General features: G+C 43.6%; 2 protein-coding genes across 3 annotated transcripts in view; both read right to left on the bottom strand.

Moving 5' to 3' along the window:
- The window catches only part of LOC134612454 (acyl-coenzyme A amino acid N-acyltransferase 1-like), a 35,654-nt gene extending 31,417 nt beyond the window's left edge, over nt 1-4,237 (bottom strand). The window contains exon 1 of the mRNA XM_063456813.1: nt 4,185-4,237. The gene's annotated coding sequence lies outside the window, so the exon portion shown is untranslated. The remainder of the gene's footprint in view (nt 1-4,184) is intronic.
- A 6,024-nt stretch (nt 4,238-10,261) lies between these two features.
- Nucleotides 10,262-26,147, bottom strand: part of LOC134612453 (acyl-coenzyme A amino acid N-acyltransferase 1-like) — a 53,956-nt gene continuing 38,070 nt past the window's right edge. For both annotated transcript variants that reach the window (XM_063456811.1, XM_063456810.1), the window contains one exon: nt 10,262-10,882. In XM_063456811.1, the coding sequence (XP_063312881.1) occupies nt 10,283-10,882 (600 nt within the window). In that variant the 3' untranslated portion in view covers nt 10,262-10,282. The remainder of the gene's footprint in view (nt 10,883-26,147) is intronic.

Genomic DNA, 26,147 nt, shown 5'->3' with positions numbered 1-26,147 from the left:
AGTACCTGGACTCAGCGGACATACCAGAAATAACGGAAGCAGACAGAGAAGCACTGGAAGCGCCTATAACACCCGAAGAGTTGACATGCACCATCAAGAAAGCTAAAACGGGCAAGGCACCGGGGCCAGACGGACTGCCCCTCCAATACTACAAGGTCTTCACGCAAGAGGTCTAACCGAAACTACTTAGAGCCCTGAATTCTGTCCAGGATGGAGGGGCACCGATGGCCCGGTTTACCTCAGGGAACATTACCCTGCTCCCAAAGGAGGGCAAAGACCCGAAATTGTGCCCAAACTATCGCCCGATTTCAGTGCTTAACACGGACATCAAACTACTGGCGAGCATTCTGGCAACGCGACTAGCGCCGCTGCTGCCGGACTCAATCCACCCGGACCAGATGGGGTTTATCCCGGGCAGGGAGGTGAGAGACAACACCATGAGAGCCCTGAACATCATTGCACATGCCAGAGCACACAAGACACGGACCCTCCTTCTGTCGACTGACGTAGAAAAGGCGTTCGACAGGGTAGACTGGGATATGATGTTCACGACCCTCCAAGCCTTCGGGAAAGGACCTAACTACCTTACGTGGATACAGGCTCTCTACACTTGCCCAACGGCACGAATCCGGATAAACGGAGCACTGACGAACCCGTTCCAGATATACAATGGAACCAGACAGGGGTGCCCACTCTCGCCCCTGATCTTCTCGTTGACGCTGGAGCCGTTCCTGCGGAGGATCAGACAGAACATAAACATACAGGGCCTCACAGTTGGAACGACACAACACAAAACGCTAGCATATGCGGACGACCTGCTGTTTGTGGTCACACATCCACCTTCCCAGCGATACAGGCAGAGTTCGAGGAATACGGACTGATCTCCAACCTTCAAATAAATTACACTAAGTTGGAGATCCTCAACCTCACCATTGACCACGCCCACAAACGAGCACTCCAAAGACAACACCCATACCGCTGGTGCGACCAACGCTTGCGATACCTAGGGGTATGGCTCACACCCAACTCAGCAGACCTATACACCCACAACTATCTCCCTATATTAAAAAAGCAATGGAGGAACTAAATAAATGGAGCTCTCTCTACGCGTTGTGGTTAGGAAGAGTAAATGTCGTCAAGATGACGCTACTACCGAAACTTCTCTTCATGTTCCAAACTGTGCCGATCCTAGCCCCACAAAACTTCTTCAAGACACTACGGGCAGAGGTCCGCAAGTTCATATGGAAAGGCAAATCTCCACGCATAGCGCACGCTCAACTAACCCTGCCTAAACTCCGAGGAGGCCAGGCGCTCCCCGATTTCGAAAAATACTATCAGGCGGCGCACCTGTAGCTAGCTGGTCGGTCGCCAGCGGAACGAAACCGTGGACCCAGCTAGAATCCGACATCACTAACTGCGACCTACGAACGCTACCATGGATACCCAGGGCCACATACAAGCATTAACATATCACCAACCCATTCGTGGCGGCGACCATGAAGATCTGGCACAGACAAGGCACAAAGCAATACCTCACGACGGATCCAGGCCCGCTACTGCCGTTAAGAGGCAACCCAGCCTTCCCAGCAGGAGACCACGGCCCCACGCTGGCCCGGCGCGGCGGGACGCACAACTATTCCCCGCATGATGGATGTCCTCCAACGACCATTTGATGTCCGAGGCATCGCTGACCTTTTTACAGACAGGACGCTTACCTTTTCACACACACTGGCGAGAGCACAAATAGTCGGATATGCTCGGTCCATCCCGCAAAAACCATCCTTGCTGAGAGAACCCACACAATTCAAACTACTCTGTACGCAAGATAAAGAAACACCGCAGGCCATTTCGCAGATATATGCAATGCTGGTTACGGGAAGGTACTTACTGGTTTCCCTGCATGAGAAACTGGGAGGAAGACCTTGAAGAACCCATGACGGAAGCGGACTGGGACAAAAGCATCACCCTAATACAAAAAACGCCTAGCTCGGCAAGATTGCAAGAAAACTCATACAAAATATACACCAGATGGTACTTGACACCGACGGCACTCCACACCAGGAATCCGGATATCCCAGATACGTGTTGGAGATGCGGAAACGAGAGAGGCACATTCATACACATCTGGTGGGCATGCCCACGCCTCCGACCGTTCTGGAACAAGATTAGAGAGGTCATACATGAAGTGACGGACGAAATGCTTCCGAGATCCCCAGCAACATTCCTCCTACACCTCACAGATAAACCGACATACAGTAAATCTGTCATCCCACGGCTCTTAAACGCGGCCAAAGCGACGGTCCCAATGTACTGGAAGCAGGCCGCCACACCCTCCATCGCAAGATGGGTGGAAGAGGTGGAAGCAACCAGGAAATTCGAGGACGTGAAGGCAACCACCCCGAAACTCAGATATCGCTACACCAAATGCTGGTTTCACTGGATTAGACTAACTGCCTCTGACGCTTTTCAGAACCAAATGGTGACACAGTAGATGGAGGAGGAGAGTATAGAACCAAAATAACTACAGCACCAACATAAAGAGATGGGGAACGGCAAACCGGGACGGCGACAGGGGAGGGAATCACCCACCAACACCCCCTCATACTTCCCACATCCACACAGACAGGACACGACCCACCACCACGTACATACACATGTGAACACACACCACATACAAGCAGCCGAGCATATGCGAAAAAAAACTAACTAAAAAAATGAAAAACACGTCCAACCGGAGGGCACACTCCCACGGACACACCGAAAGCGCTGCGACTTCAAAATGCACTACCTGAAATCAGACCCACTACAACCACACGGACAGTTACAACATGGAGCCGACGGCCACTGAAACCAGCCAGAAACCGACAGGAGATGCGATATCACGCAAAAAGGGCACCACACACACCCACAGTCCACACACAGACCTATATGATCCATCCCATACCCCACAGGACAGCTCCACAGCCATGTGCACAAGTGGATCCACCCAGACACGACAACAATACGACCACATGAACAGCATGCACAGAAAACAATTCAGGAACACCGGAACATGAACCACAAAGACGCAACATTAGAGGCAGACATAGAGCGCAGGAGTAAAGCAACACAACACAGGTACAACAATGGACACACGCAATAGTGGAGACACAGACCTACCGCAAACGGCCCCACCATTACTAGCAAAGGGGACGGCCACGTTTAGGTTTTCCCTAAAGCAAAAGCAAAGTCCATGTACACTTGAATGGTGGTCATACGCTAGCGTAATGAGCCACTGCGTAGGAAAATTTTCGAATACTTGCTCTTCCCAGCATTATGACTGCCTTGCATAATAATGTAATGATAACAAATTGTATAAGGCTTGCCTTTCACGCAGACCTGCTGAGACTGCTACTTAAGCTAAGCAAACGTAAAAGTGCTATGTTTACCGCCAGTACAGAAATTGTTATTAAGAGTTTAGATATGGTTTTTCGTGCAACGCGCCATTTATAGCCTTCCGTAAACGACGCTCTACAACTATCACTCGTACGCTTATTAATGCGTTAGATATATGTAATAGCACTAGCACAATCTCTGCAATTAATGCTGACATGTTTGTAAGTAAATCCCTGCAAAGTTCGAATACGCCTATATGTTTTGATCCAATACGCCTCTGCGCAGGCGATGGTCTGCATTTCCCCCTATATGCTGACAATTAAGCCTCTACGTAGGCGAAAGTTCACCTTCTTGAATGTTACTGCTTAAGCCCCTGCGTGGGCAACCACTTGCTTTCCGCAATCTACACTTATATTGTGAAACAATAAAAATATTCAAAACAAATATTCTGCCAGGACGTGCAGAGTTATTCACCAAATGAATTATAGAAATTATCAACATTTCTAATTAAATTTACATTGATATTTAAAGCCAAAATAGTCACTCTGAAAACAGAGATGACTTTTGAAATTCATTTTGAATTCAGTTTAAAAGAAACACCTTATATTTGGGGAATAACTTTTCAGTACACACAAAGTAAATAAGACAATATTAAAAGCTGCAGTAAAAGAGCTGATCAGCTTATAAGGTGTGTCATAAAACGATGCAGGCTTACACAAATCACACAAATAAAACTAACACAATATATAAAAGTCTCCGCACAAACCTCTATGCAGTTAAGTAAAATGACAGGAGGAAAATATATTTACTCTCATCTAAGGAGAAGGTAGAGCCAGTGAATTTTGTACTCTGCGACCTACCAGAGGCGGGCTAAAGTTCAGAGAGGGGCAAAGGCAGATTGTATTATGGTAGACAGAAAACAAAAATTATTTTAAAGGTACACTTCACTGCCTACATAAAAAAAAATAAAAAATGTTTAGTAGATATGCCTTAATTGAAAAAAATGCATCCTTTTAATTATGCACATTTTCATTTGGAGTATATGTAAAAACAGCTTGCAAAAGATGGAGCTTTATTGTTTGGTTTGCAGCCTTTAGAAGACCTCCCCTTTTTCTTCAGACCAGACTTTCTGTGACTGTCCAATCACAGACTTCCCAATGCAACTCAATAAGAAGACTTTGCAAGGTGCTCTGAGCAATTGCTGCCTCTTCAGTTTAGCTCCACTGAGTTAACCAAAGCAAAAAGTAACAGGACCTGCTGTCTAATTGACAGCCAGGGGGGTGTAACAAGGTTAATTATGAAAGTGACCATTTCTATTGAAATCTGCACTTTTTGTAAAATAAAAAGGTAGGCACACTCAGAATTGACAGAATTGGAGAGGTTATGTTATAGTGAGTGCAGCCGAGCGATGGGAGGTGATTGTGCTATGGGTGAGTGTGACAGGATTGGGAGAGTTAATGTGAGTGTGGTAGGATGAAGGGGGTGTGACAGTGTGTGTGGGGATGACAGTGTGTCACACATACAGGTACACAGACACACACTAACACACACATACCGATAAACAGACAAACACACACTGACATACATACAGATACACACAATAACACATATCCAGATCCATACACGGACAGATATGGAGATACATATAAGTACAAGCAGATAAATACAGAGACACAGATATACGTACAAACAGATAAATACACAAACACACATGTACACATACAAAAAGATACACACAAAAAGACACACATGCAAAATGTAAATTTTTAGCTACCCTCCCATTTCCTATCTTTTAGGTGTATAAACTTAGGTGTATAGACTTCCATGGGGTCCAGTACGCTGGCTGAAACTGTTGGGAGTCAGAGACATTTTCACTCTGCCCCTACTGCTTCCTTCTCTGTGGTCTGGCGTTTGCTGGAAGAAAGTGACCAGCTTGGGGCCAGTCTGTTATAGACCTGCGATGCTGACCAGGCCCCCCTGTATACACATTGCTATTCGGTGGCCCTAAGTGCATGGGCCACCCAATGGGCACCATCAATGCCCACAGGTGTGGGACTATATGCCCCCTGTTGTTTTAGAGATCCATCCTCATGGGATGGGTGTTTTTCTAGCTACTGGGCAGTAATGACTTGTGATGAAAGCAACTTTGCCACTGGGTCTTGGACGGGACTACTGGCAAACCTTTTACCCTGTAACTATGGCCCCTTTAATTTAGTTAATATATATATAATTTGCAGATAGTGATCAGCACTCTCGGACTTTAAAGTTTAAAAATTTAAGTTTATTGCTTGCCTGATCCTGATGAAAGTCCCAGAAAGAACTGAAACGGCGATCGTATTTTTAATGGATATTCAATAAACTTACATTTTTAAACTTTAAAGACCGAGAGTGCTGATCATTATCTGCAAACTACATTTTTCCCTGGATTTCTAGCACCCGGCAAATTCTTAACAAAAGTGTGAGTGCAAGAATCACCTATATATATATATAAAAATAACAAAAGCACCTTCGTCACTGGGATTTGGAGAGGCCTGCTTGCCAGCCTCTTAACCCAAAACTATGGGCCCTGCAAAAAGACAGGCTAAAAATGACTTCCATGGGAAAATGTGCCTCTTCCCCTCCCCCCTTTTGTTCCTGTCCTATTGTTCTCCAGCAGGGCGTTGTCCCAGGGACACTGCCAGACCAGTTGAAACTGGCTGCTTTGTCCCTCCTCATTCTCTCATCAGCCCTTGATAAACTTTAACCCCATGGCGATTTTATTCTGTTCGTGGGATCTGAACGCTGTTTGGATATATTGAGCGCTCAGATCCCAGCTATCTGGGGATAGGTTGAATGTGGGGGTTCTGTTCAGTATAATAGGAATTATGTATTTTGATGTATTTTTACTGTTGTTGTAAATGGAGATATTTTCTGTACCTGGAGATAATTAAGTTACCACACCCACTTAAGCCAATTATCCCCAGGATAGAGGAGAAGATAGACTGGCTGCACAGCCTAAATCTGTGGAACTGTTTTGGGCAGGAAAGCCATGCTTGCAGTCAGTCATAGAAACATAGAAACATAGAATGTGATGGCAGATAAGAACCATTCGGCCCATCTAGTCTGCCCAATTTTCTAAATACTTTCATTAGTCCCTGGCCCTATCTTACAGTTAGGATAGCCTTATGTCTATCCCACGCATGCTTAAACTCCTTTACTGTGTTAACCTCTACCACTTCAGCTGGAAGGCTATTCCATGCATCCACTACCCTCTCAGTAAAGTAATACTTCCTGATATTATTTTTAAACCTTTGTCAAATAGGACTTCCACCTAACTTTTGAACAACTGGACCAATTTGTATGATTTTGACATATGTTTGTATGCTGCTTATGCTGGTTCAGAATATGTATTTTATGTGAATTGCATGTATGCTTTGAAAGTTATGAATATTGGATAAAACTGTACATTTTCCTGCCTGTGATAATTGAATTAACCCATTGTGTTCAGTAATTATATCACAGGCAGAGGGGAGGGTTTGTGTGCCTGGGCTGGGAGTGTCTGACTGTACTGTAATGTGTTTGATTGGAGGTTCCACAAGGCCCATGTGGGTGGTAACCTTGTGGAAAAAACTTGTATAAAAGAAAGTCCTTTGGTGCTCATTAAACAGATCATCTTGTACCTTCATGAAGTTTTGGCTCATGTTTGGGGGATTGGAGAACTACACTCTGGGGATTGCTAAACACATCTTGCATCTATAAAATCCAGTCACTTCCCCAAAGCGGTTGTTAATACCTCGTTTCGGTTCATCTCTTAAATAGCCTTTGACTAAAGAACTTTTAAAATTGGGTGCCCCTCTAAATGTTATAAGTGGTTCTTTGGGTAGTATTACCCTTAGGTCTCTATCTCCTTTAGAAATTGGCCAAAATGTATTTATTATTCGTTTAATTGACTTATGTTCAGTGTTATAATCAAAGACTAAGAACATCATTGGGGGCTGTTCGGACCTCAGAGTTATCTTTACACCGCAGCTCTATTTGTGTTTTGTTCTTAACCTCATCCCAAGTCCTTCAGGATATTTTTTCTCTCTAAATCTATCCAATAATTATTGGGCTTGTGTGTGAAATACACTCTCTTCTGTGCAACTGTGCTTTAATCTGAGGAGTTGTCCCTTATGGATATTATTGAGCCATGGGGAGTAGTGTCCACTGCTGTACCTGACATAACCGTTGGTGTCAACCTTCTTTAAAAAAAGTCCTAGTTTTTAGGGATTCCCCCTCTACATAAATCCTTAGATTTAAAAAAAATATATATTGGTGGTCAGCTGTATGCCCCAATCATTGCTGTTGAGGAATTTTAAAAAATCCTTAAAACTATCTTTAGTACCGTTCTAAATAAAAAACACATTGTCAATATAACGGTGATAGGCTAGCACCTGTGCCCTCCAGTCATGGTCACCGTAAATAAAAGTCTCCTCCCAATACGCCATAAAAATATTAGCATAGCTGGGGGCAAACATACTCCCTGTCGTATACAATTTTGTTTTATTGAATATGATTTTGCACTCTTGCACAGTGTGACATTTACATGACGTGGATAAGGACTAGCGCTTATAAAATAGAGGTTTAGTATACACCCATATGTTAGATCTTCATATATAATGAGCAGCTAAGCATTCATGTGACTCCTTACCATATCACCAGCAAAGTTTACAGATAATAGAAAAGAATGTAGCGCTTATATAACAAATAAATGATCACCTTTTGGTTTAGTTAGGAGGAAGTTCCCACTTTTATCATCAATTTAGTGAATATCTATAAGAGACAACCAAATATAGTGTAGATAGTACAGGGTTAAATAATAAAGATAAAGTTCTCGTGTGGATCTAAACGAAAGAACATCTACTGTTGTAAAGAGAAGATCTAAAAGGAACTGAATACTGATTTGGTTAACAGGACTCCGTGTGAGAGCATCCGTCAACCACCTAGGAATAGAACATGGCAGCGAGGCATGGACCGCACACGTCTTACCTGTGTGTGGTAATGACGTGAGCGGCATACATGCACCGGTGTCTTAATTACAGATTCTGGCGGTATATATACAGAGACAATGAAGCAGGAATCATTCTATTTAATAATCCGGTTGAAGAAGCCACATTGCAGTGGCGAAATGCGTTCCGGTTTCTTATTGGACATTGAGCCATTTTTATTTTGTATTGTACTAATACATTTTATTTTATTTGAGACACTTTATCCTGGTTCCAGATCTCATCCATTTCAACAGGGGAATGCAGTCCCTAAACTGCACAGCGCCTATACATAGAGTCATTAGAGACTCTCTGTAAGTACCCACTTGGGAAATTTATGTACTTTCTCATATAACTTTAGACAATACTGCGCAATCGTTTGCCTATTTGTGTTTCTCCAGGACAAGATACTCGTCTGGAGTAGGAGTGGGTCGCCAATACGGACCCAGAGGCGATTTACACCAGAGCTGGGTCCCCAGCTCTCTGTTTGTGAGTGTGTATATAGCTTAGAATTCCATATTATTGAAAGGAACACTATAGTCACCTAAATTACTTTAGCTAAATAGAGCAGTTTTAGTGTATAGATCATTCCCCTGCAATTTCACTGCTCAATTCACTGTCATTGAGGAGTTAAATCACTTTGTTTCTGTTTATGCAGCCCTAGTCACACCTCCCTTGGCTATGATTGACAGAGCCTGCATGAAAAGAAAAACTGGTTTCCCTTTCAAACAGATGTAATTTACCTTAAATAATTGTATCTCAATCTCTAAATTGAACTTTAATCACATACAGGAGGCTCTTTCAGGGTCTAGCAAGCTATTAACATAGCAGGGGATAAGAAAATCTTAATTAAACCGAACTTGCAATAAAGAAAGCCTAAATAGGGCTCTCTTTACAGGAAGTGTTTATGGAAGGCTGTGCAAGTCACATGCAGGGAGGTGTGACTAGGGTTTATAAACAAAGGGATTTAACTCCTAAATGGCAGAGGATTGAGCAGTGAGGCTGCAAGGGCATGTTCTATACACCAAAACTGCTTCATTAAGCTAAAGTTGTTCAGGTGTCCCTTTAACCTGTACTATCTACACTATATTTGGTTGTCTCTTACAGTGTGACATTGGCATAACCTTTTCCTCACTAACAGATGTTAAGTGTATATCACTGGAAATTCCAGATACATTGTCACATCTTTTGCACTGACCCTTGTGTAAAGGTTAAAAAGGTTTTATCTGCGCACCAACATCTTTTATTCTATTTTATTTCTTGAGGCATTTTATTTATCAGAGATCCTTGTAGGTTGCTGCATTTATATATTATTTGTTCTGAGTTTGCCTTAGGTGGTGACACTTGTTTTTGTGATTATTTTGCGCCATTGTAATTTTTTGGGTTTTTACCCCTTTGTTTATCACTACGGTGATCATCATTTATTGTTTTAAGTGCAACTTCCTTTGTTTATTCATATGTTCTCGTTGGTGTTATTGGGTTTGAGGGATTCCGTAGAAATAGGTTGTGTGCTGCCTGCTCAACCATGGTATCTCTTTGAGTACTTCTCTTACTATTGTGGTTTAACGTGGCTTCACAGTCAAGTTCACTGTCATCTTACAACTTTTTTTCTCCCACACACGTTCACCTAATTTTTTTTTTTCCCCTACACTACCCTTCCTCTTGTGTTATTATACCTCATCTCATCTAGATTGTAAGCATGTTTGTGCAGGGTCCTCATTTATTATTAACATTAGTTATTTTAATAAAGACAGTTGAGTTTTTGTTAATTAAAAAAAAAAAAAAAAATCAGATCTTTATTTTTACTTAAAACGTCTATATGCCTTTGTTTTGTCCAGAGCTCGAAGAGCTAAAATAATTAAAATTAAAGGGTTTAGTAACAACCACAAACTATTGTCATACTTTCACAGCTTACTCTGCCTAGGACAGCCTGCTATATTGATACGAAGGAAGTCCTGTGTCTCTCTCCAGCACGTTTCCTGTGCTTTACAATGTGCTATGAGATCTCCACCCCATGTTAGGGGAAGAGGAAAGAAAGTAGATTGTGACACTGGACAGAAAGGTGCTCCAGGTGGTTCCAGCAGATGACCAGCTCCTGGGAAAGAGTGGACATGCACATCCTTCTTGCCAAACTTCTCAGCCCTGGCTTTGGCTTCTTTAGAAAACGTCAAGCTATCATAATTTCGGTCCTTTTCTCCTACCAAGAAGAGGATGGGTCCCCTGGCCTTTTCCAAGGGAAGTATGCAGTCTTCATATTCTGGTTTCTTGGTATCTCCCAGTGTATAAGTCCACTCAAGAGATCCAAAATCTGTCACTAGAAGTCTGTCTACTTGATATGGAATCCCATCAATTTGTAAATCTCTGTAGCTCAGAGAATTGCCATTCACAGCATTGGTTCCATTGATACAGACTGTGGCCTTAACCTGCGGCAGATAAGAAGCCATAGCAAGTGCGATCTCTGCCCCTTTGCACACACCTACCACTCCAACTCCATCCCCCAAAACCTGCAAGAGATAAATTATTTGTTTTCATAAGTCATTACAATACTCTATGATCATACACGAGGTTCCCCCAAAAGTTCAGCTTTTAAATACTCTGCTATGATTCCATCATGTGGTTGAACAGTATGTTGTCCATCTTTATATAAAATGACTATCAAAATCAGATTTCATAATGTTATTTTATCCATTAAAACTCAATAAAAGAGTGAGTATATGTCATAAAATCTAGTCTTACCAAATCATGGGTGAAAATGGAAAGCACATTTCACAGTAGCAGGGATGGACAGAGCAGTAGATGGTAAATAAGCAGAACTTTCCCCGTCGTTTAGGATCAAGTACAGTTGTAGGCAACCTTTTACCAGCACTGTGCTAAAAGAAGACTCACAGGACTCTTTGAAGTCCCGTGGAGGGTCTGTCAGTCCTATCTCATATGAAAATGACAAATGTATATGTTGTATTCTGCTTGTGTTATGTATGGGTATTATGGGTATGTAAGTGAGTGGTATTGTGTCAGTTGCTGTGTATGGGGAGCTGCATGTCCTATTATGTGTATTGTTGGTGGAGGTGGAGTTTCTACCTCTTTTTCTTAAAGGATCACAATAGGGTCAGGAACACAAACATGTATTCCTGACCGTATAGTGAAACCACCCCCCCCCCCCCCCCCCCACACCCTTTACCCCTTCAGAAAAATGACTGGGACATAGCAATACCAAGGTACTCTTCATATAGAAAAGACAGGGAAGGCAGGAAAGGGGGGAGGGGTGGCCCTGTATGTGAAGGATAGCATAAAATCTAGCCTAATAAAAGTTAGTGAGGCGAACATACTTGTCTTCAAGCGGTTGTGTCAGGCCTACAGTGTGTGCTCTGCAGAACTGTTCAAGTGCACATTGCCAATCATATCCGTCTGTTTGGGTTATGTTAGAATTTGGTAATCACACAGTAACTCGTGAAGGTGTGATTTATAGGCCCCCAGGACAAATTGAAGAGTTAGATAATCTACTAGTTGAGGAAATAGCTAAAATGGCAATGAAGGGGGAAGTTATCATCATGGGTGACTTTAATTTTCCCGATGTGAATTGGAAAACAAAAATAGCTGCTTGTGCCAGGAGCACACATATTCTAAACTCCCTACTGGGATTGTCTCTAAAACAAGTAGTTGAGGAGCCAACTCGTAAAGAGGCCATACTAGATTTAGTGTTAACTAGAGATGTCGCGAACATAAAATTTTCCGTTCGCAAATGGCGAACTTCCGCAAATGTTCGCGAACGGGCGAACCACCATAGACTTCAATAGGCAGGCAAATTTTAAAACCCACAGGGACTCTTTCTGGCCACAATAGTGATGGAAAAGTTGTTTCAAGGGGAATAACACCTGGACTGTGGCATGCCGGAGGGGGATGCATGGCAAAAATCCCATGGAAAATTACATAGTTGATGGAGAGTCTGGTTTTAATCCATAAAGGGCATAAATCACCTAACATTCCTAAATTGTTTGGAATAAGGTGCTTTAAAACATCAGGTATGATGTATCGATCAGGTAGTGTAAGGGTTACGCCCGCTTCACAGTGACAGACCAAACTCCCCGTTTAACGCACCGCAAACAACCGCAAACAGTCCATTTGCACAACCGCAAACTCCCCATTTGCACAAGGTTGGATACCAAGCTAGCCATGTCCCGTTCCTTGTCCTCACTGATGTCATTGAAGGTCTCTTCCTCCACCCAGCCACATACAACACAAAGGGTCCCCGAAAGGTGACAACAAGCCCCCTGTATTTTTTTTTTTTTTTTTTAATGTTCACTACTGTTACACCAGATATGAGTTGCACTGGTGTGACACTGTGCCCTGGCAGGCCCTGAAACGCACACGTGTGAAGGAAACTGACTGCTATTATTTCACAGTCCAAAATATTTTTTTTTTTTAAATGCAAGCTATTGTGACACCAGATATGAGTGGTGGCACTGGGCAAGTGGGCATAGTATACGCTGTGAGCCTGACACACACGCTGGCAGGCAGGCAGGCAACTGTAATTAGATTACACAGGAAAAAAAAAATAAGCAGACTGATGTTCTAGCCCTAAAAATGGCTTTTTGGGGTGCTGTCCTTACAGCAGAGATCAGATGAGTCTTTCAGGACTGTAGTGGACACTGAATACACTAGCCTAGCTATCGATTTCCCTATTAAATCAGCAGCAGCTACACTGTCCCTCCTCTCACTAAGAATGCAGCTTCCGGGGGGCGGGGCCTAGCTGTCATGGAGGAAAGATGCACTTCGTGTGAGCTCCCTCAATATCTCACTTTAAGCAGCTATCAACAAGCGAATTTCACCCCAGAAGGGGATAACTCAGCAATGTTGCTCCTACCTGACCGACCCGACATGCTTAATAGCGGTCATCAACTCGACAGAGTCTTACTTACCTCCGCGTGGCAAGTGTGGCCTGGTGCTCACCGGGCGGGAGAGGCGGCCGATCTCCCGATCCTGGGATGCCCAGGAGCAGCTACTTCCCGGCAGGAGCTCCGTTACCCCTCCCCCCTCGGACCGGTGGGGGTTATCCTGGTCCACCCCTGAGAGGCTGTCTGGAGCTAATGGACGCACAGAGCACAGCCGCCCAGGCTGACATACTTATCTGCGACTCTCCCAATATGACCTCCTGGTACCAGCAAAGCATGTCAGGATATTGAGTCTAAGCTGGACAGACTCTTTAATCAATTTTGGAAGCAAATAACAAGCAGGAAGCCCCAACAAGCTCCACCACAGCCCCAACAAGCTCCACCACAGCTAAGCAAAGCAGTCCCCATTAAAATCCACCAACGCAAAAGGCGTCAAAGACGGGACCGGAGGCACAAACAGAAATGCAGAGCCTGCCCCACGTCAAGTACTCGCCTCCACCTTAAGCCACCACAATCCCGCACCGGACGTGAAGCACCACCGGGACAGATCCTACCACCCGACAAAACAAGCTTCCACCACCTCAAGCCGCGAACCCGGCACTCAGCCAGAGACTTGCCTTTGTTCCAGGTATCAAGGACTCCCAGGGTCTGCACCTGGCGCCCAGAAGGGATCGGATGAGCACAAACAGTAGCCTGCCAAGCATGTCCCACTATAGCCGATCCTCCACACCATGCCTTTGATCACATGAACTGCTCTCTGCACATTAACTAATCGTAAAGTAGCAAGCGTTTAAACATGTCATTATTTCACCTCCTAAAGAGTTTATTGTCGTAGTTCCTTACATGCCTTTACCTTAACCGTTCATGTATTATGTTATTCACTAGTCTCATCTCATGGGGCGACTCACACATGATTTATAACTAGTGGTGGAGCTGCTGATATAAATACACAGTTGATAACGTGCAAGCTACACCCTAAACTTGACAGCCATCTTTCACAACAATGTACTGCTATATACTCATACCCTCAGTGCAACTAGCCATGATATATGCACGTTCAGCCTAGCATGCTCAAATATAACACACTTCTGTCTTAAAAAAAAAAAAAAAAAAGAATGCAGCTTCAGAATTAATCTAAATTGTATGCTGTCTAGGAGGTGGGAGGGAGGGTCTGCTGCTGATTGGCTGGAATGTGTCTGCTGACTGTGAGCTACAGGGTCAAAGTTTACTCAATGATGACGAATAGGGGTGGACCGAACATCGCATCTGTTCGCCATCCGTGACGAACGTGAACAATTCGCCAGCGAACCGTTCGGGACATCTCTAGTGTTAACAAATGGAGATTTGGTATCCGATATTACTGTAGGTGAAAGTTTAGGATCCAGTGATCATCAGTGTGGTGTGGTGAGTCACACCACACAAAAACAAGAGCTTTAGACATTAGAAAAACAGACTTTTCTAAAATTAGAATATGTGTAAAGGAGTCATTATCAGACTGGAGCAATTTAAATGGAGTCCAAGAGAAATGGGATTATTAAAAAGTTGCGCTACTGAAGGCAACAGACAATTGCATTAGGCTTGTCAGTAAAAGCAAAAAAATCAAGAAACCACTGTGGTACTCCGCAGATATGGCCAAAATAGTAAAAAACAAAAAGTTAGCATTTAGTAATTATAAAAAAAAAAAACAGAGTGAGGAAGACAGAATGATCTATAAGATTAGGCAGAAAGAGGCTAAGCAAGTTATAAGAGCTTCCAAATCACACACAGAAGAGAAAATAGCACAGTCAGTAAAAAGGGGGGACAAAACTTTTTTTTAGATACATAAATGAGAAAAGAAAAGTAAAACAAGGATTAGTTAGCTTAAAAACAAAAGAAGGAAGATATGTAGAAGAGGATAAAGGTCTAGCTGACTGCCTCAATGAATATTTTTGTTCGGTATTTACAGATGAAAATGAAGGAAAGGGACCTCAGTTAAGAAAAAGGATAAATTAGTCATTTATTACACATGAGTTTACAGAGGAAGAGGTTCTATTTCAACTCTCAAAAGTAAAGACAAATAAGTCAATGGGACCTGATGGAATACACCCAAAGCTATTAAAAGAGCTTAGTGGTGTACTAGCAAAACCATTAAAAGATTTATTTAACCAATCATTGATAACAGGAGTAGTCCCAGAAGATTGGAAGTTGTGCCCATTCACAAGAAAGGTAATAGGGAGGAGTCGGGCAACTATAGGCCAGTAAGCCTTACTTCAGTAGTGGGGAAAGTGATGGAAACCATGTTAAAGGATAGGATTGTTGAACATCTAAAAACACATGGATTTCAAGATCAGAGACAACATGGATTTACTTCAGGGAAATCATGCCAAACTAATCTTATTGATTTTTTTGATTGGGTAACTAAAATTATAGATCAGGGTGGTGCAGTAGACATTGCTTACCTAAATTTCAGTAAGGCATTTGATACTGTTGCACATAGAAGGCTTATCAATAAACTGCAATATTTAAGTTTGGATTCCAATATTGTTGAATGGGTAAGGCAGTGGCTGAGTGACAGGAAACCGAGGGTTGTAGTCAATGAAGTATATTCGAAGCTTGGGCTTGTCACCAGTGGGGTACCTCAGGGATCTGTACTTGGACCCATTCTCTTTAATATTTTTATTAGTGATATTGCAGAGGGTCTTGATGGTAAGGTATGTCTTTTTGCTGATAATACTAAGATATGTAACAGGGTTGATGTTCCAGGAGGGATAAGCCAAATGGCAACTGAAGTTTAATGTGGATAAGTGCAAGATAATGCATCTTGGACGTAAAAACCCAAGGGCAGAGTACAGAATATTTGATAGAGTCCTAACCTCAACATCTGAGGAAAGGGATTTAGGGGTGATTATTTCTGATGACTTAAAGGTAGGCAGACAATGAAATAGAGCAGCAGGAAATGCTAGCAGAATGCTTGGTTGTATAGGGAGAGGCATTAGCAGTAGAAAGAGGGAAGTGCTCATGCCATTGTACAGAACACTGGTGAGACCTCACTTGGAGTATTGTACGCAGTATTGGAGACCATATCTTCAGAAGGATATTGATACCTTAGAGAGTTCAGAGAAGGGCTACTAAACTGGTTCATGGATTGCAGGATAAAACTTACAAGGAAAGGTTAAAGGATCTTAACATGTATAGCTTGGAGGAAAGACGAGACAGGGGGGCAGGGCCGCCACCAGACCTTAAAAACCGCCCACAGAGACCGCCTCCAAATCCCGCCCACAGGAATACACACACAGACACAAACACATTCACTGATACAAAAGGACACAGATACATACACACACTGATACATACTAACAGACACATACTGATACGCATATAGGCATACATACTGACACACACACATACAGACACACAGGCGTACATAGTGACAGACACATACTAACATACAGACATACACACATTCATACACACATAATGACATGAATACATACATTCATAATGACATGCATACAGATAGACACACACACAGACACACACAGACACACACACACACACACAAACACACACACACACACACAGACATACACACACACAGACATACACACACACAGACATACACACACAGAGCTCATTTTCCAGCCACCCTCCTGTTTCTTACCTTGTCTTTGCAGGAGGGTGGCTGGCTGGGGCTGATGGGACTGGCAGTCGGCTGGCTCTCCCTCTTCATTGTCGGGCGGTCGCTCCTCCTGCGCGGAGTGAGCTGGGAGGAAGTGACCACTTCCTCCCAGCAGCACTTGTGCTGCGGCGGCATTTTTTTTAATTTTATTTTTTAAAGGGGCCCGGTCGCGCTATACCACGGCCGTTATGGTTGTCACCCCCTGATAGCGTCCCTGCAGGGGGGATATGATAGAAACATTTAAATACATAAAGGGAATCAACACAGTAAAGGAGGAGACTATATTTAAAACAAGAAAAACTACCACAACAAGAGGACAGTCTTAAATTAGAGGGACAAAGGTTTAAAAATAATATCAGGAAGTATTACTTTACTGAGAGGGTAGTGGATGCATGGAATAGCCTACCAGCTGAAGTGGTAGAGGTTAATACAGTGAGGGGGTTTAAGCATGCGTGGGATAGGCATAAGGCTCTCCTAACTATAACATAAGGCCAGGGACTAATGAAAGTATTTAGAAAATTGGGCAGACTAGATGGGCCGAATGGTTCTTATCTGCCGTCACAGTCTATGTTTCTATTTTTCTATGTTTCAGAATGGGTTAAAACTTACCTTATTTTTAGCTCTCCACGGGTCTGCCGGGTGCTGGCCCCACCCCCTTGGTGATATCAAAATTGCAGATTTTTAGCCAATCCCATAGGGAAAGCATTGGATTGACTAAAATTGGCAAGGGGCGGGGCCAAACACTGTTTTGGCCAATCAGCACCTCCTCAGAGATGCATTGAATCAATGCATCTCTATGAGGAAAATTCAGCGTCCCCATGCATAGTGTGGGGACGCTGAATGGCACTGCTGCCTTCTGTGCAGCACTGAGCCAGGAAGCCCCTCTGAGGAACGGCCACTTGGCAGTCCTTATGCCTGAAGGAAGCTATTATACTCACCAGAACAACTACATTAAGCTGTAGTTGTTCTGGTGACTATAATGTTCCTTTTAGAATGCTGGTGGCATCTCCTCTAACTTTTTTTTTTTTTAATATGGAGTTCCAGCCATGAATGGTTTTTGGTATTTATATTTGACCTTTTTCGTATTAATCATTCAAATTAATTAACTTAATGAAAAGGATGACTAGAAGGTTTCTCGTTCTCTGTCACTACCCAATCAAGGAGCACAACCATAAATATATACAAAAATCTGTATTAGATAGGTCCACGGAAATTGAATCTCATAATACATATCAATAAATCAAAACAAGAATTCCCATACAAATGGTACAGAGAAATTGCTAGAATTACATACAAGCAAAATATATTGTAAACGGATTGCTGAATACTAATGTAATAAATGAATAGTTGAGATACCAAATCATAACAACCCACCAATAAATCTGTACAGGAAAGACAAATGCATACCAGACCTAGTGAGAAGAAGGAAGACAATCAGTCAGCAAGCCCTCAACGTTTCGGCAAGAAAGATGCCTTGATAAAGATGCCTTGGTATTCAGCAATTTGTTTACAATATATTTTGCTTGCATGTAATTCTAGAATTTCTTGCAATTTCTCTGTACTATTTGTATGTGATTTTTTGTTTTGATTAATTGATATGTATCATGAGATATCCATTTTCCGTGGACCTATCTAATACAGATTTTTGTATAGATTTATGGTTGTGCTCCTTGATTGGGTAGTATCGGTCTTCCATGTGTACCTGGATTTTTAACCTCTCCTCTTTCTTATAGTTTATAGCCACATCTCATTTCTTAGTAATACTGTATTTTCTCGAATCTAAAGCGCACCTTTTTTGTAAAATAAAGTTTCCCAAATTTGAATGCTCTTTAGATTTGATGGCGCATTACATTTGGGGCGAATTAAAACAGGTGAATTCATACAGGCAAATTGCATTATGACGAATTTACACATGCACATTTGAAAGAGGGCGTAAGAAAGAATAGACTTGTGGTGGAATCTCGGTAAAAATAAATTTAGTAGGCCGAGATTACCACGTGGCATGTGTACGTGCATATGCTGACGTATCGATCAGTTGGTTGCACGTGGCAAGATACGATCAGTAGTGTACGGAGCATGTGCGAGAATACCGGATGAAGTATTCCCCTCCTCCATTGTGCTGGACAAGCCATGCGGTCAAGCAGGAAGTTAATTCTTATTTGTATTGATTGGTCAAGAGAATGTGCGGGTGGAGCTTAATATGGGAGGAGTTCTATGCCTATATAAGGAGCCTGCACTATTGTCCGGGGCTCAGAACTTGCTGTATTTTGGTGACATTAGTCCCTCTGAGTCCCGATCGGTGATCCGAATAAAGAATCTCTTCCTTCCTGAAGAAACCTGTGTCCATCTCTCTGTGCTTGGCTTCCGTCAGTTTCTCCGGTATCATTTGGTGCATTGGCCGGGAAGCTCATCGTTCAACGGTAGCTGAGAGGCAGAGGCGTGAGACGGTCTATCTTTGCCCACGTTCTCTACGGCTGCACCCCTGAACTTCTGCATGGACCTCCCTTCGTCTCGGCGCCACTGGTCTGTTGTCCAGGAGATCATCGGCCTCTACGTAAGAAGTGCTGGGGTGTCCCCGTCGATGAGTGTGAACTCAGGTTCAGGAACGAGGAGGTAAGACGACCGCTGTTTTAGACGGCGGACCCACTAGGGGTATACCGATTGTGCGGTAGGCCCATAAGGGGTTTAAATCTGTGTATGGAATCTGCCCCCTCTGTCGGAGGGAAGGAGCGAAGGCGCACCGCTCAATCGAACGCTCTTTAGTAAGACCGTTTGATTTGGTTTGGAGTCAGGCGGGGTTCTGTGTAAATAGCCCTAGCCGGACACCGGTGTCTTGTCTAGACTAGCGTTCTAGGGTGTATATTACGTTCGCTAGGTCGGAGGGACCGGGAGACTAAGCAGACTCTGATGTACATTATCGTTTGCTAGATCTCAACCTATCTTGGCTAAGTGGGAAGGCGTGTAAATTTGGAACCCACTAGACTATTGATAGAGTAGAAAGACTAAAAGGGTTCTGTTGTAAATTCCGCCCTCTAGTTCGCTATATGTGATGCTTGGGCAGTGTGGCTAACCAAAACGGATGTAGATAGTTTTAGGTAGTCCATCAAGGTACTGGCCAATAGTTTAGTTGGGAATTGTAAATGTGTTAAAGATTGTTAGTAAAGTGTATATCTTGTTAGATAGCGCAAGCTCAGCCGTCTAGCGAGAGTGTTAATAGTGTGTTGCTGTATTATAGTGCACGGTACCATAACCCTGTATATTTACTGACATTGTATATAAGTACTAATCATTGTCGTCTATTGCATGTTTAACACCATAACCACTAATAATTGTATTGTGACCTTAAATTGTACTTTGACCTATGCTAACCGTACTGTAACTACTATTTGTAAAAGACTATGTTACTGGGGTGTGTTATAGACGGGTAATTCATATATAGAGAATTATAGCATGGGTGACTGTATAGTTTCGCCAACGGGCAGAATATTGATTACTTAGTGACTGGTGTAACAGCTGTGTGTGTACGGGAATTCCCTGAGTGTTTATTGTGTTATTGTGTAAGTTTCACTTGGTAACTGTACCACGTGGTGCTGTTGCCGGAAGAAACGGGTGTGACTGTTGAATAGAACGTGTGTATAGTATTCGTTGTCAACGACGCTCCATTGATAAGTATGGGCAAGTCGGGGTTGACGATTTTGAATCCCTTAGGTTGTATGGTAAAGAATTTTAAAAAGGGATTTACAACATGTGATTTTGGGGTTAAAATGTCTCCTGTACGTTTGGTCACTTTGTGCACTAGGGAGTGGCCTACTTTGGTTGCGGCATGGCCGCCATGTGGCAGTTTGACACCAAATCTGGTACAGCGTGTACACGTGGCTGTATCAGGTAGGCCTGAACTTTACGGACAGTTTCCATATATTGATTGTTGGAGACCGGCCGTAAACGACTCGCCAAGATGGATTCGGATATGCCACGAGGAGCAATGTCGCCTCATGGTGGCCAGAACTTGTTTGTCCACTAGGACTATGGTTAGGCCCATTTTGGACACGCCCCCTGAGTCCGAGATCCCTATGCCGCCCCCTTACTTCCCTGTAGAGGGAAGTGATACAAGTACAGGAAGTTCCACCCCCACTCGCCCATTGTCCCCATCCGCTTCCGCTTCCTCCTCCAGTTCAGAATCCACCCCCCGTCGTACTAAACCTCCCCTTCCGGAACCAACCCCCGTTAGATCCAATTATCCTGATTTGGCGCCACTTCAAACTTCCGGTCAAGCTTCTTCTAGCTCGGCTCGGAATATTCTATTCACCGGCCTTCCCCACAATAGAGCCTCTACATCCCCACGCCTTACTACCCCCCGACCGGAACCCATAACCGACGCCCCTCCACGTAGCCCTATACTAACCCGACAACTAACCGGTACCCAACAACCTAAACATTATCAGATGCCTCTTCGTTTGAATCCTGGGTCAGCCTATCTTGATGCCACAGGTCAAATGGTGTATGCCGACCCAGTCTTCGTATATGTCCCGTTCACGACTACTGATCTCTTGAATTGGAAGACCCACAATTCCTCGTACACTGAGAAACCACAAGCTATGACCGATCTGTTCACCTCGATAGTTCAGACGCATAATCCGACATGGGCTGATTGCCAGCAGTTATTAATGACATTGTTCAATAATGAGGAGGGGACTAGGATTAACCAAGCGGCCATTAAAGCGCTAGAGGAAGAAGCCCGTACTTTAAATCAAGCCAATCCAGCAGCATGGGCCGCAACTCATTATCCTAACACCGATCCCGAATGGAACGTTAATGGCGCAGACATGCGTCAACTAAAAGCCTATAGAGACGCTATAATTGCTGGCATGAAAGCCGGAGGGAGGAAAGCCATTAATATGTCGAAGACAGTTGAGGTGATTCAGAAAAGTGATGAAGCGCCCAGTGTCTTTTATGACCGATTATTGGAGGCATACCGCTTGTATACCCCCTTTAATCCGGAAGACACCGAGAATTCCCGAATGGTAAACTCCGCCTTTGTCAGCCAAGCCTACGGGGATATTAAGCGCAAGCTACAAAAGCTAGAAGGGTTTGCAGGAATGTCCATCACCCAACTAATGGAGGTAGCAAATAAGGTGTACATGAATAGGGAATCAGAAAGTAAGAAAGAGGAAGAGCGCAAGATGCGTAAAAAGGCTGACATGCTAGCGGTAGCGATCGCAGGCATAGATAGACGGGGCCCAGATAGAGGCAATAGTAGGTGGAATAGGGAGCCCCTGAGTAGGAATCAGTGCGCGTATTGCAGAGAAGAAGGGCATTGGAGAAGCGAGTGTCCAAAAAGAGAGCAGTACGAGGGAGATCCACCCAGGGCAGGTTATGGAAACTTTAGAGGCAGAGCGAGAGGTAGAGGAGGCCCCGGAGGGAGCAATGGTAATAGAGGAAGTAATGGAAACAGAGGAAGTGTAAGAGAAGATAGGTACTATCCCGCAGCGCAAAGGTCCCGCGATAGAGAAGGTAGGGACTTTGTAGGATTGGCTGACACGGTCATGGAGGACTATTGATACCGACCGGGCTCCATCCCCCTTGGTCGAGCGGAGCCTATGGTCGATGTATCAATAGGGGGAAAAAGGAGTGCATTCATGATCGACACTGGTGCTGAACATTCGGTGGTGACTAATCTAGTTGCTCCTCCATCTGGAAGGACTATTACTGTAATAGGAGCAACTGGAAGAAGTGCTGCAAAACCGGTTCTTAAAAGTCGACTCTGTACATTGGGAGGCCACGTAGTAAAACATCAATTCCTTTACATGCCTGAATGTCCAGTCCAATTGCTGGGACGTGATATGCTATCCAAATTACAAGCACAGATTACGTTCCTACCAAACGGAACAACATCCTTAAAGTTTAATGGACCTTCAGGTATTATGACATTATCCGTACCAAAGGAAGAAGAGTGGCGACTTTATACAGCGTTGACTAGCCAAAACCCTAGGAGTGATGAGTCCTTATTCAACATACCAGGAGTTTGGGCAGAGAACAACCCACCAGGACTGGCCCGCAATATTCCACCTATTAAGATCGAACTAAAACTCGGGGTTTATCCAGTGAGCCTACGACAATATCACATTCCACAGAAGGCTAAGAAGAACATTCAATCTTATCTGGATAAGTTCATACGGTATGGTATCCTAAAATTCTGTACTTCCCCCTGGAACACCCCATTGCTGCCTGTTCAAAAGCCCGGTACAGATGAGTATCGCCCTGTGCAGGACTTGAGAGCAGTCAATGATGCGGTTGTTAGTATACATCCAGTTGTACCCAATCCATATAACCTGCTTGCTTTAATTCCGGGCGGGGCAACCTATTTTACAGTCTTAGACCTCAAAGATGCCTTCTTTTGCCTCCGAATTGCTGCAGAAAGCCAATGTATCTTCGCTTTCCAATGGGAAAACGCTGTAACGGGCTCAAAACGCCAAATGACCTGGACAAGACTGCCCCAAGGGTTTAAAAATTCACCTACCCTATTTGGTTCAGCTTTAAGTCAAGATCTACTGGATTTCGAGTCCATCCCAGGAGAGTGTGTATTGTTACAATATGTAGACGACTTGTTGATAGCAGCAGTTACAAAGGAAATATGTCAGCAAGCAACGCACAATTTACTACACATTCTCTGGAAGGCAGGATACAAGGTGTCTAGAAAGAAGGCTCAGTTGTGTCTGCCAACTGTCAAATATCTGGGATTCCATATCTCTGAAGGTCAAAGAATTATGGGGCCAGAGAGAAAAGAAGCTGTGTGCCAAATACCAACACCCAAGAATAGAAGACAAGTGCGAGAATTCTTGGGGGCAGCAGGCTTCTGTAGGATATGGATTCCCAGTTACGCGATACTGGCAAAACCTCTGTATGCAGCTATCAAAGGTACAGAGCACGACCCCTTCTTATGGACTCAAGAACAACAAACGGCATTTGAAGATGTGAAGAAGGCTTTGAGGAGTGCCCCAGCATTAGGTCTACCTGATCACACACGACCATTCTACCTGGATGTACACGAGCAAAGAAGAATGGCTGTGGGAGTATTGACACAGTACTTGGGATCATGGCAGAGACCTGTTGCCTATACAGGGAGTGCAGAATTATTAGGCAAGTTGTATTTTTGAGGATTAATTTTATTATTGAACAACAACCATGTTCTCAATGAACCCAAAAATATCAAAGCTGAATATTTTTGGAAGTAGTTTTTAGTTTGTTTTTAGTTATAGCTATTTTAGGGGGATATCTGTGTGTGCAGGTGACTATTACTGTGCATAATTATTAGGCAACTTAACCAAAAACTAATATATACCCATTTCAATTATTTATTTTTACCAGTGAAACCAATATAACATCTCAACATTCACAAATATACATTTCTGACATTCAAAAACATAACAAAAACAAATCAGTGACCAATATAGCCACCTTTCTTTGCAAGGACACTCAAAAGCCTGCCATCCATGGATTCTGTCAGTGTTTTGATCTGTTCACCATCAACATTGCGTGCAGCAGCAACCACAGCCTCCCAGACACTGTTCAGAGAGGTGTACTGTTTTCCCTCCTTGTAAATCTCACATTTGATGATGGACCACAGGTTCTCAATGGGGTTCAGATCAGGTGAACAAAGAGGCCATGTCATTAGATTTTCTTCTTTTATACCCTTTCTTGCCTGCCACACTGTGGAGTACTTGGACGCGTGTGATGGAGCATTGTCCTGCATGAAAATCATGTTTTTATTGAAGGATGCAGACTTCTTCCTGTACCACTGCTTGAAGAAGGTGTCTTCCAGAAACTGGGAGTTGAGCTTGACTCCATCCTCAACCCGAAAAGGCCCCACAAGCTCATCTTTGATGATACCAGCCCAAACCAGTACTCCACCTCCACCTTGCTGGCGTCTGAGTCGGACTGGAGCTCTCTGCCCTTTACCAATCCATCCATCTGGCCCATCAAGACTCACTCTCATTTCATCAGTCCATAAAACCTTAGAAAAATCAGTCTTGAGATATTTCTTGGCCCAGTCTTGACGTTTCAGCTTGGGTGTCTTGTTCAGTGGTGGTCGTCTTTCAGCCTTTCTTACCTTGGCCATGTCTCTGAGTATTGCACACCTTGTGCTTTCGGGCACTCCAGTGATGTTGCAGCTCTGAAATATGGCCAAACTGGTGGCAAGTGGCATCTTGGCAGCTGCACGCTTGACTTTTCTCAGTTCATGGGCAGTTATTTTGCGCCTTGGTTTCTCCACACGCTTCTTGCGACCCTGTTGACTATTTTGAATGAAACGCTTGATTGTTCGATGATCACGCTTCAGAAGCTTTGCAATTTTAAGAGTGCTGCATCCCTCTGCAAGATATCTCACTATTTTTGACTTTTCTGAGCCTGTCAAGTCCTTCTTTTGACCCATTTTGCCAAAGGAAAGGAAGTTGCCTAATAATTATGCACACCTGATATAGGGTGTTGATGTCATTAGACCACACCCCTTCTCATTACAGAGATGCACATCACCTAATATGCTTAATTGGTAGTAGGCTTTCGAGCCTATACAGCTTGGAGTAAGACAACATGCATAAAGAGGATGATGTGGTCAAAATACTCATTTGCCTAATAATTCTGCACACAGTGTATGTCTAAGCAACTGGATGCAGTGGCCAGCGGACTTCCACCTTGTCTAAGAGCCGTAGCTGCAGCCGCCCTGCTGGTAGCTGAAGCCGATAAACTCACTCTGGGTCAAGAACTTTATGTACGAGTCCCACATGCAGTACAGACGTTGTTGGATTACAAAGGAAATCATTGGTTTAGTAACAGCCGTATGACCAAGTATCAAGCAATTTTGTGTGAAAACCCAAGAGTGCATTTAGAGACTGTAAATACCTTAAATACAGCTACCCTTTTGCCACAACCTACTGAAAGTCAACATGATTGTTTGGAAGTGATGGATGAAGTATTTTCAAGTAGACCAGATCTTCGTGATTTTCCCATCCAGAACCCCGACGTTCAATATTACACAGACGGCAGTAGTTATGTGAAAGAAGGGATCCGCTATGCAGGATATGCAGTAACAACAATAGACAAGGTGATAGAAGCTCGGCCACTGGCAAAAGGAACATCAGCACAAAAGGCAGAATTGATAGCACTGACACGAGCGTTACATTTGGCTGAAGGTTTAAGAGTGAACATCTACACGGACTCCAAGTATGC

This window comes from Pelobates fuscus, chromosome 5, assembly GCF_036172605.1.
Source record: "Pelobates fuscus isolate aPelFus1 chromosome 5, aPelFus1.pri, whole genome shotgun sequence".
NCBI classification, from domain to species: Eukaryota; Metazoa; Chordata; class Amphibia; order Anura; family Pelobatidae; genus Pelobates; species Pelobates fuscus.
The sequence above is the reverse complement of the archived record's forward strand: the minus strand, read 5'-3'. Positions and strand labels throughout refer to the sequence as shown.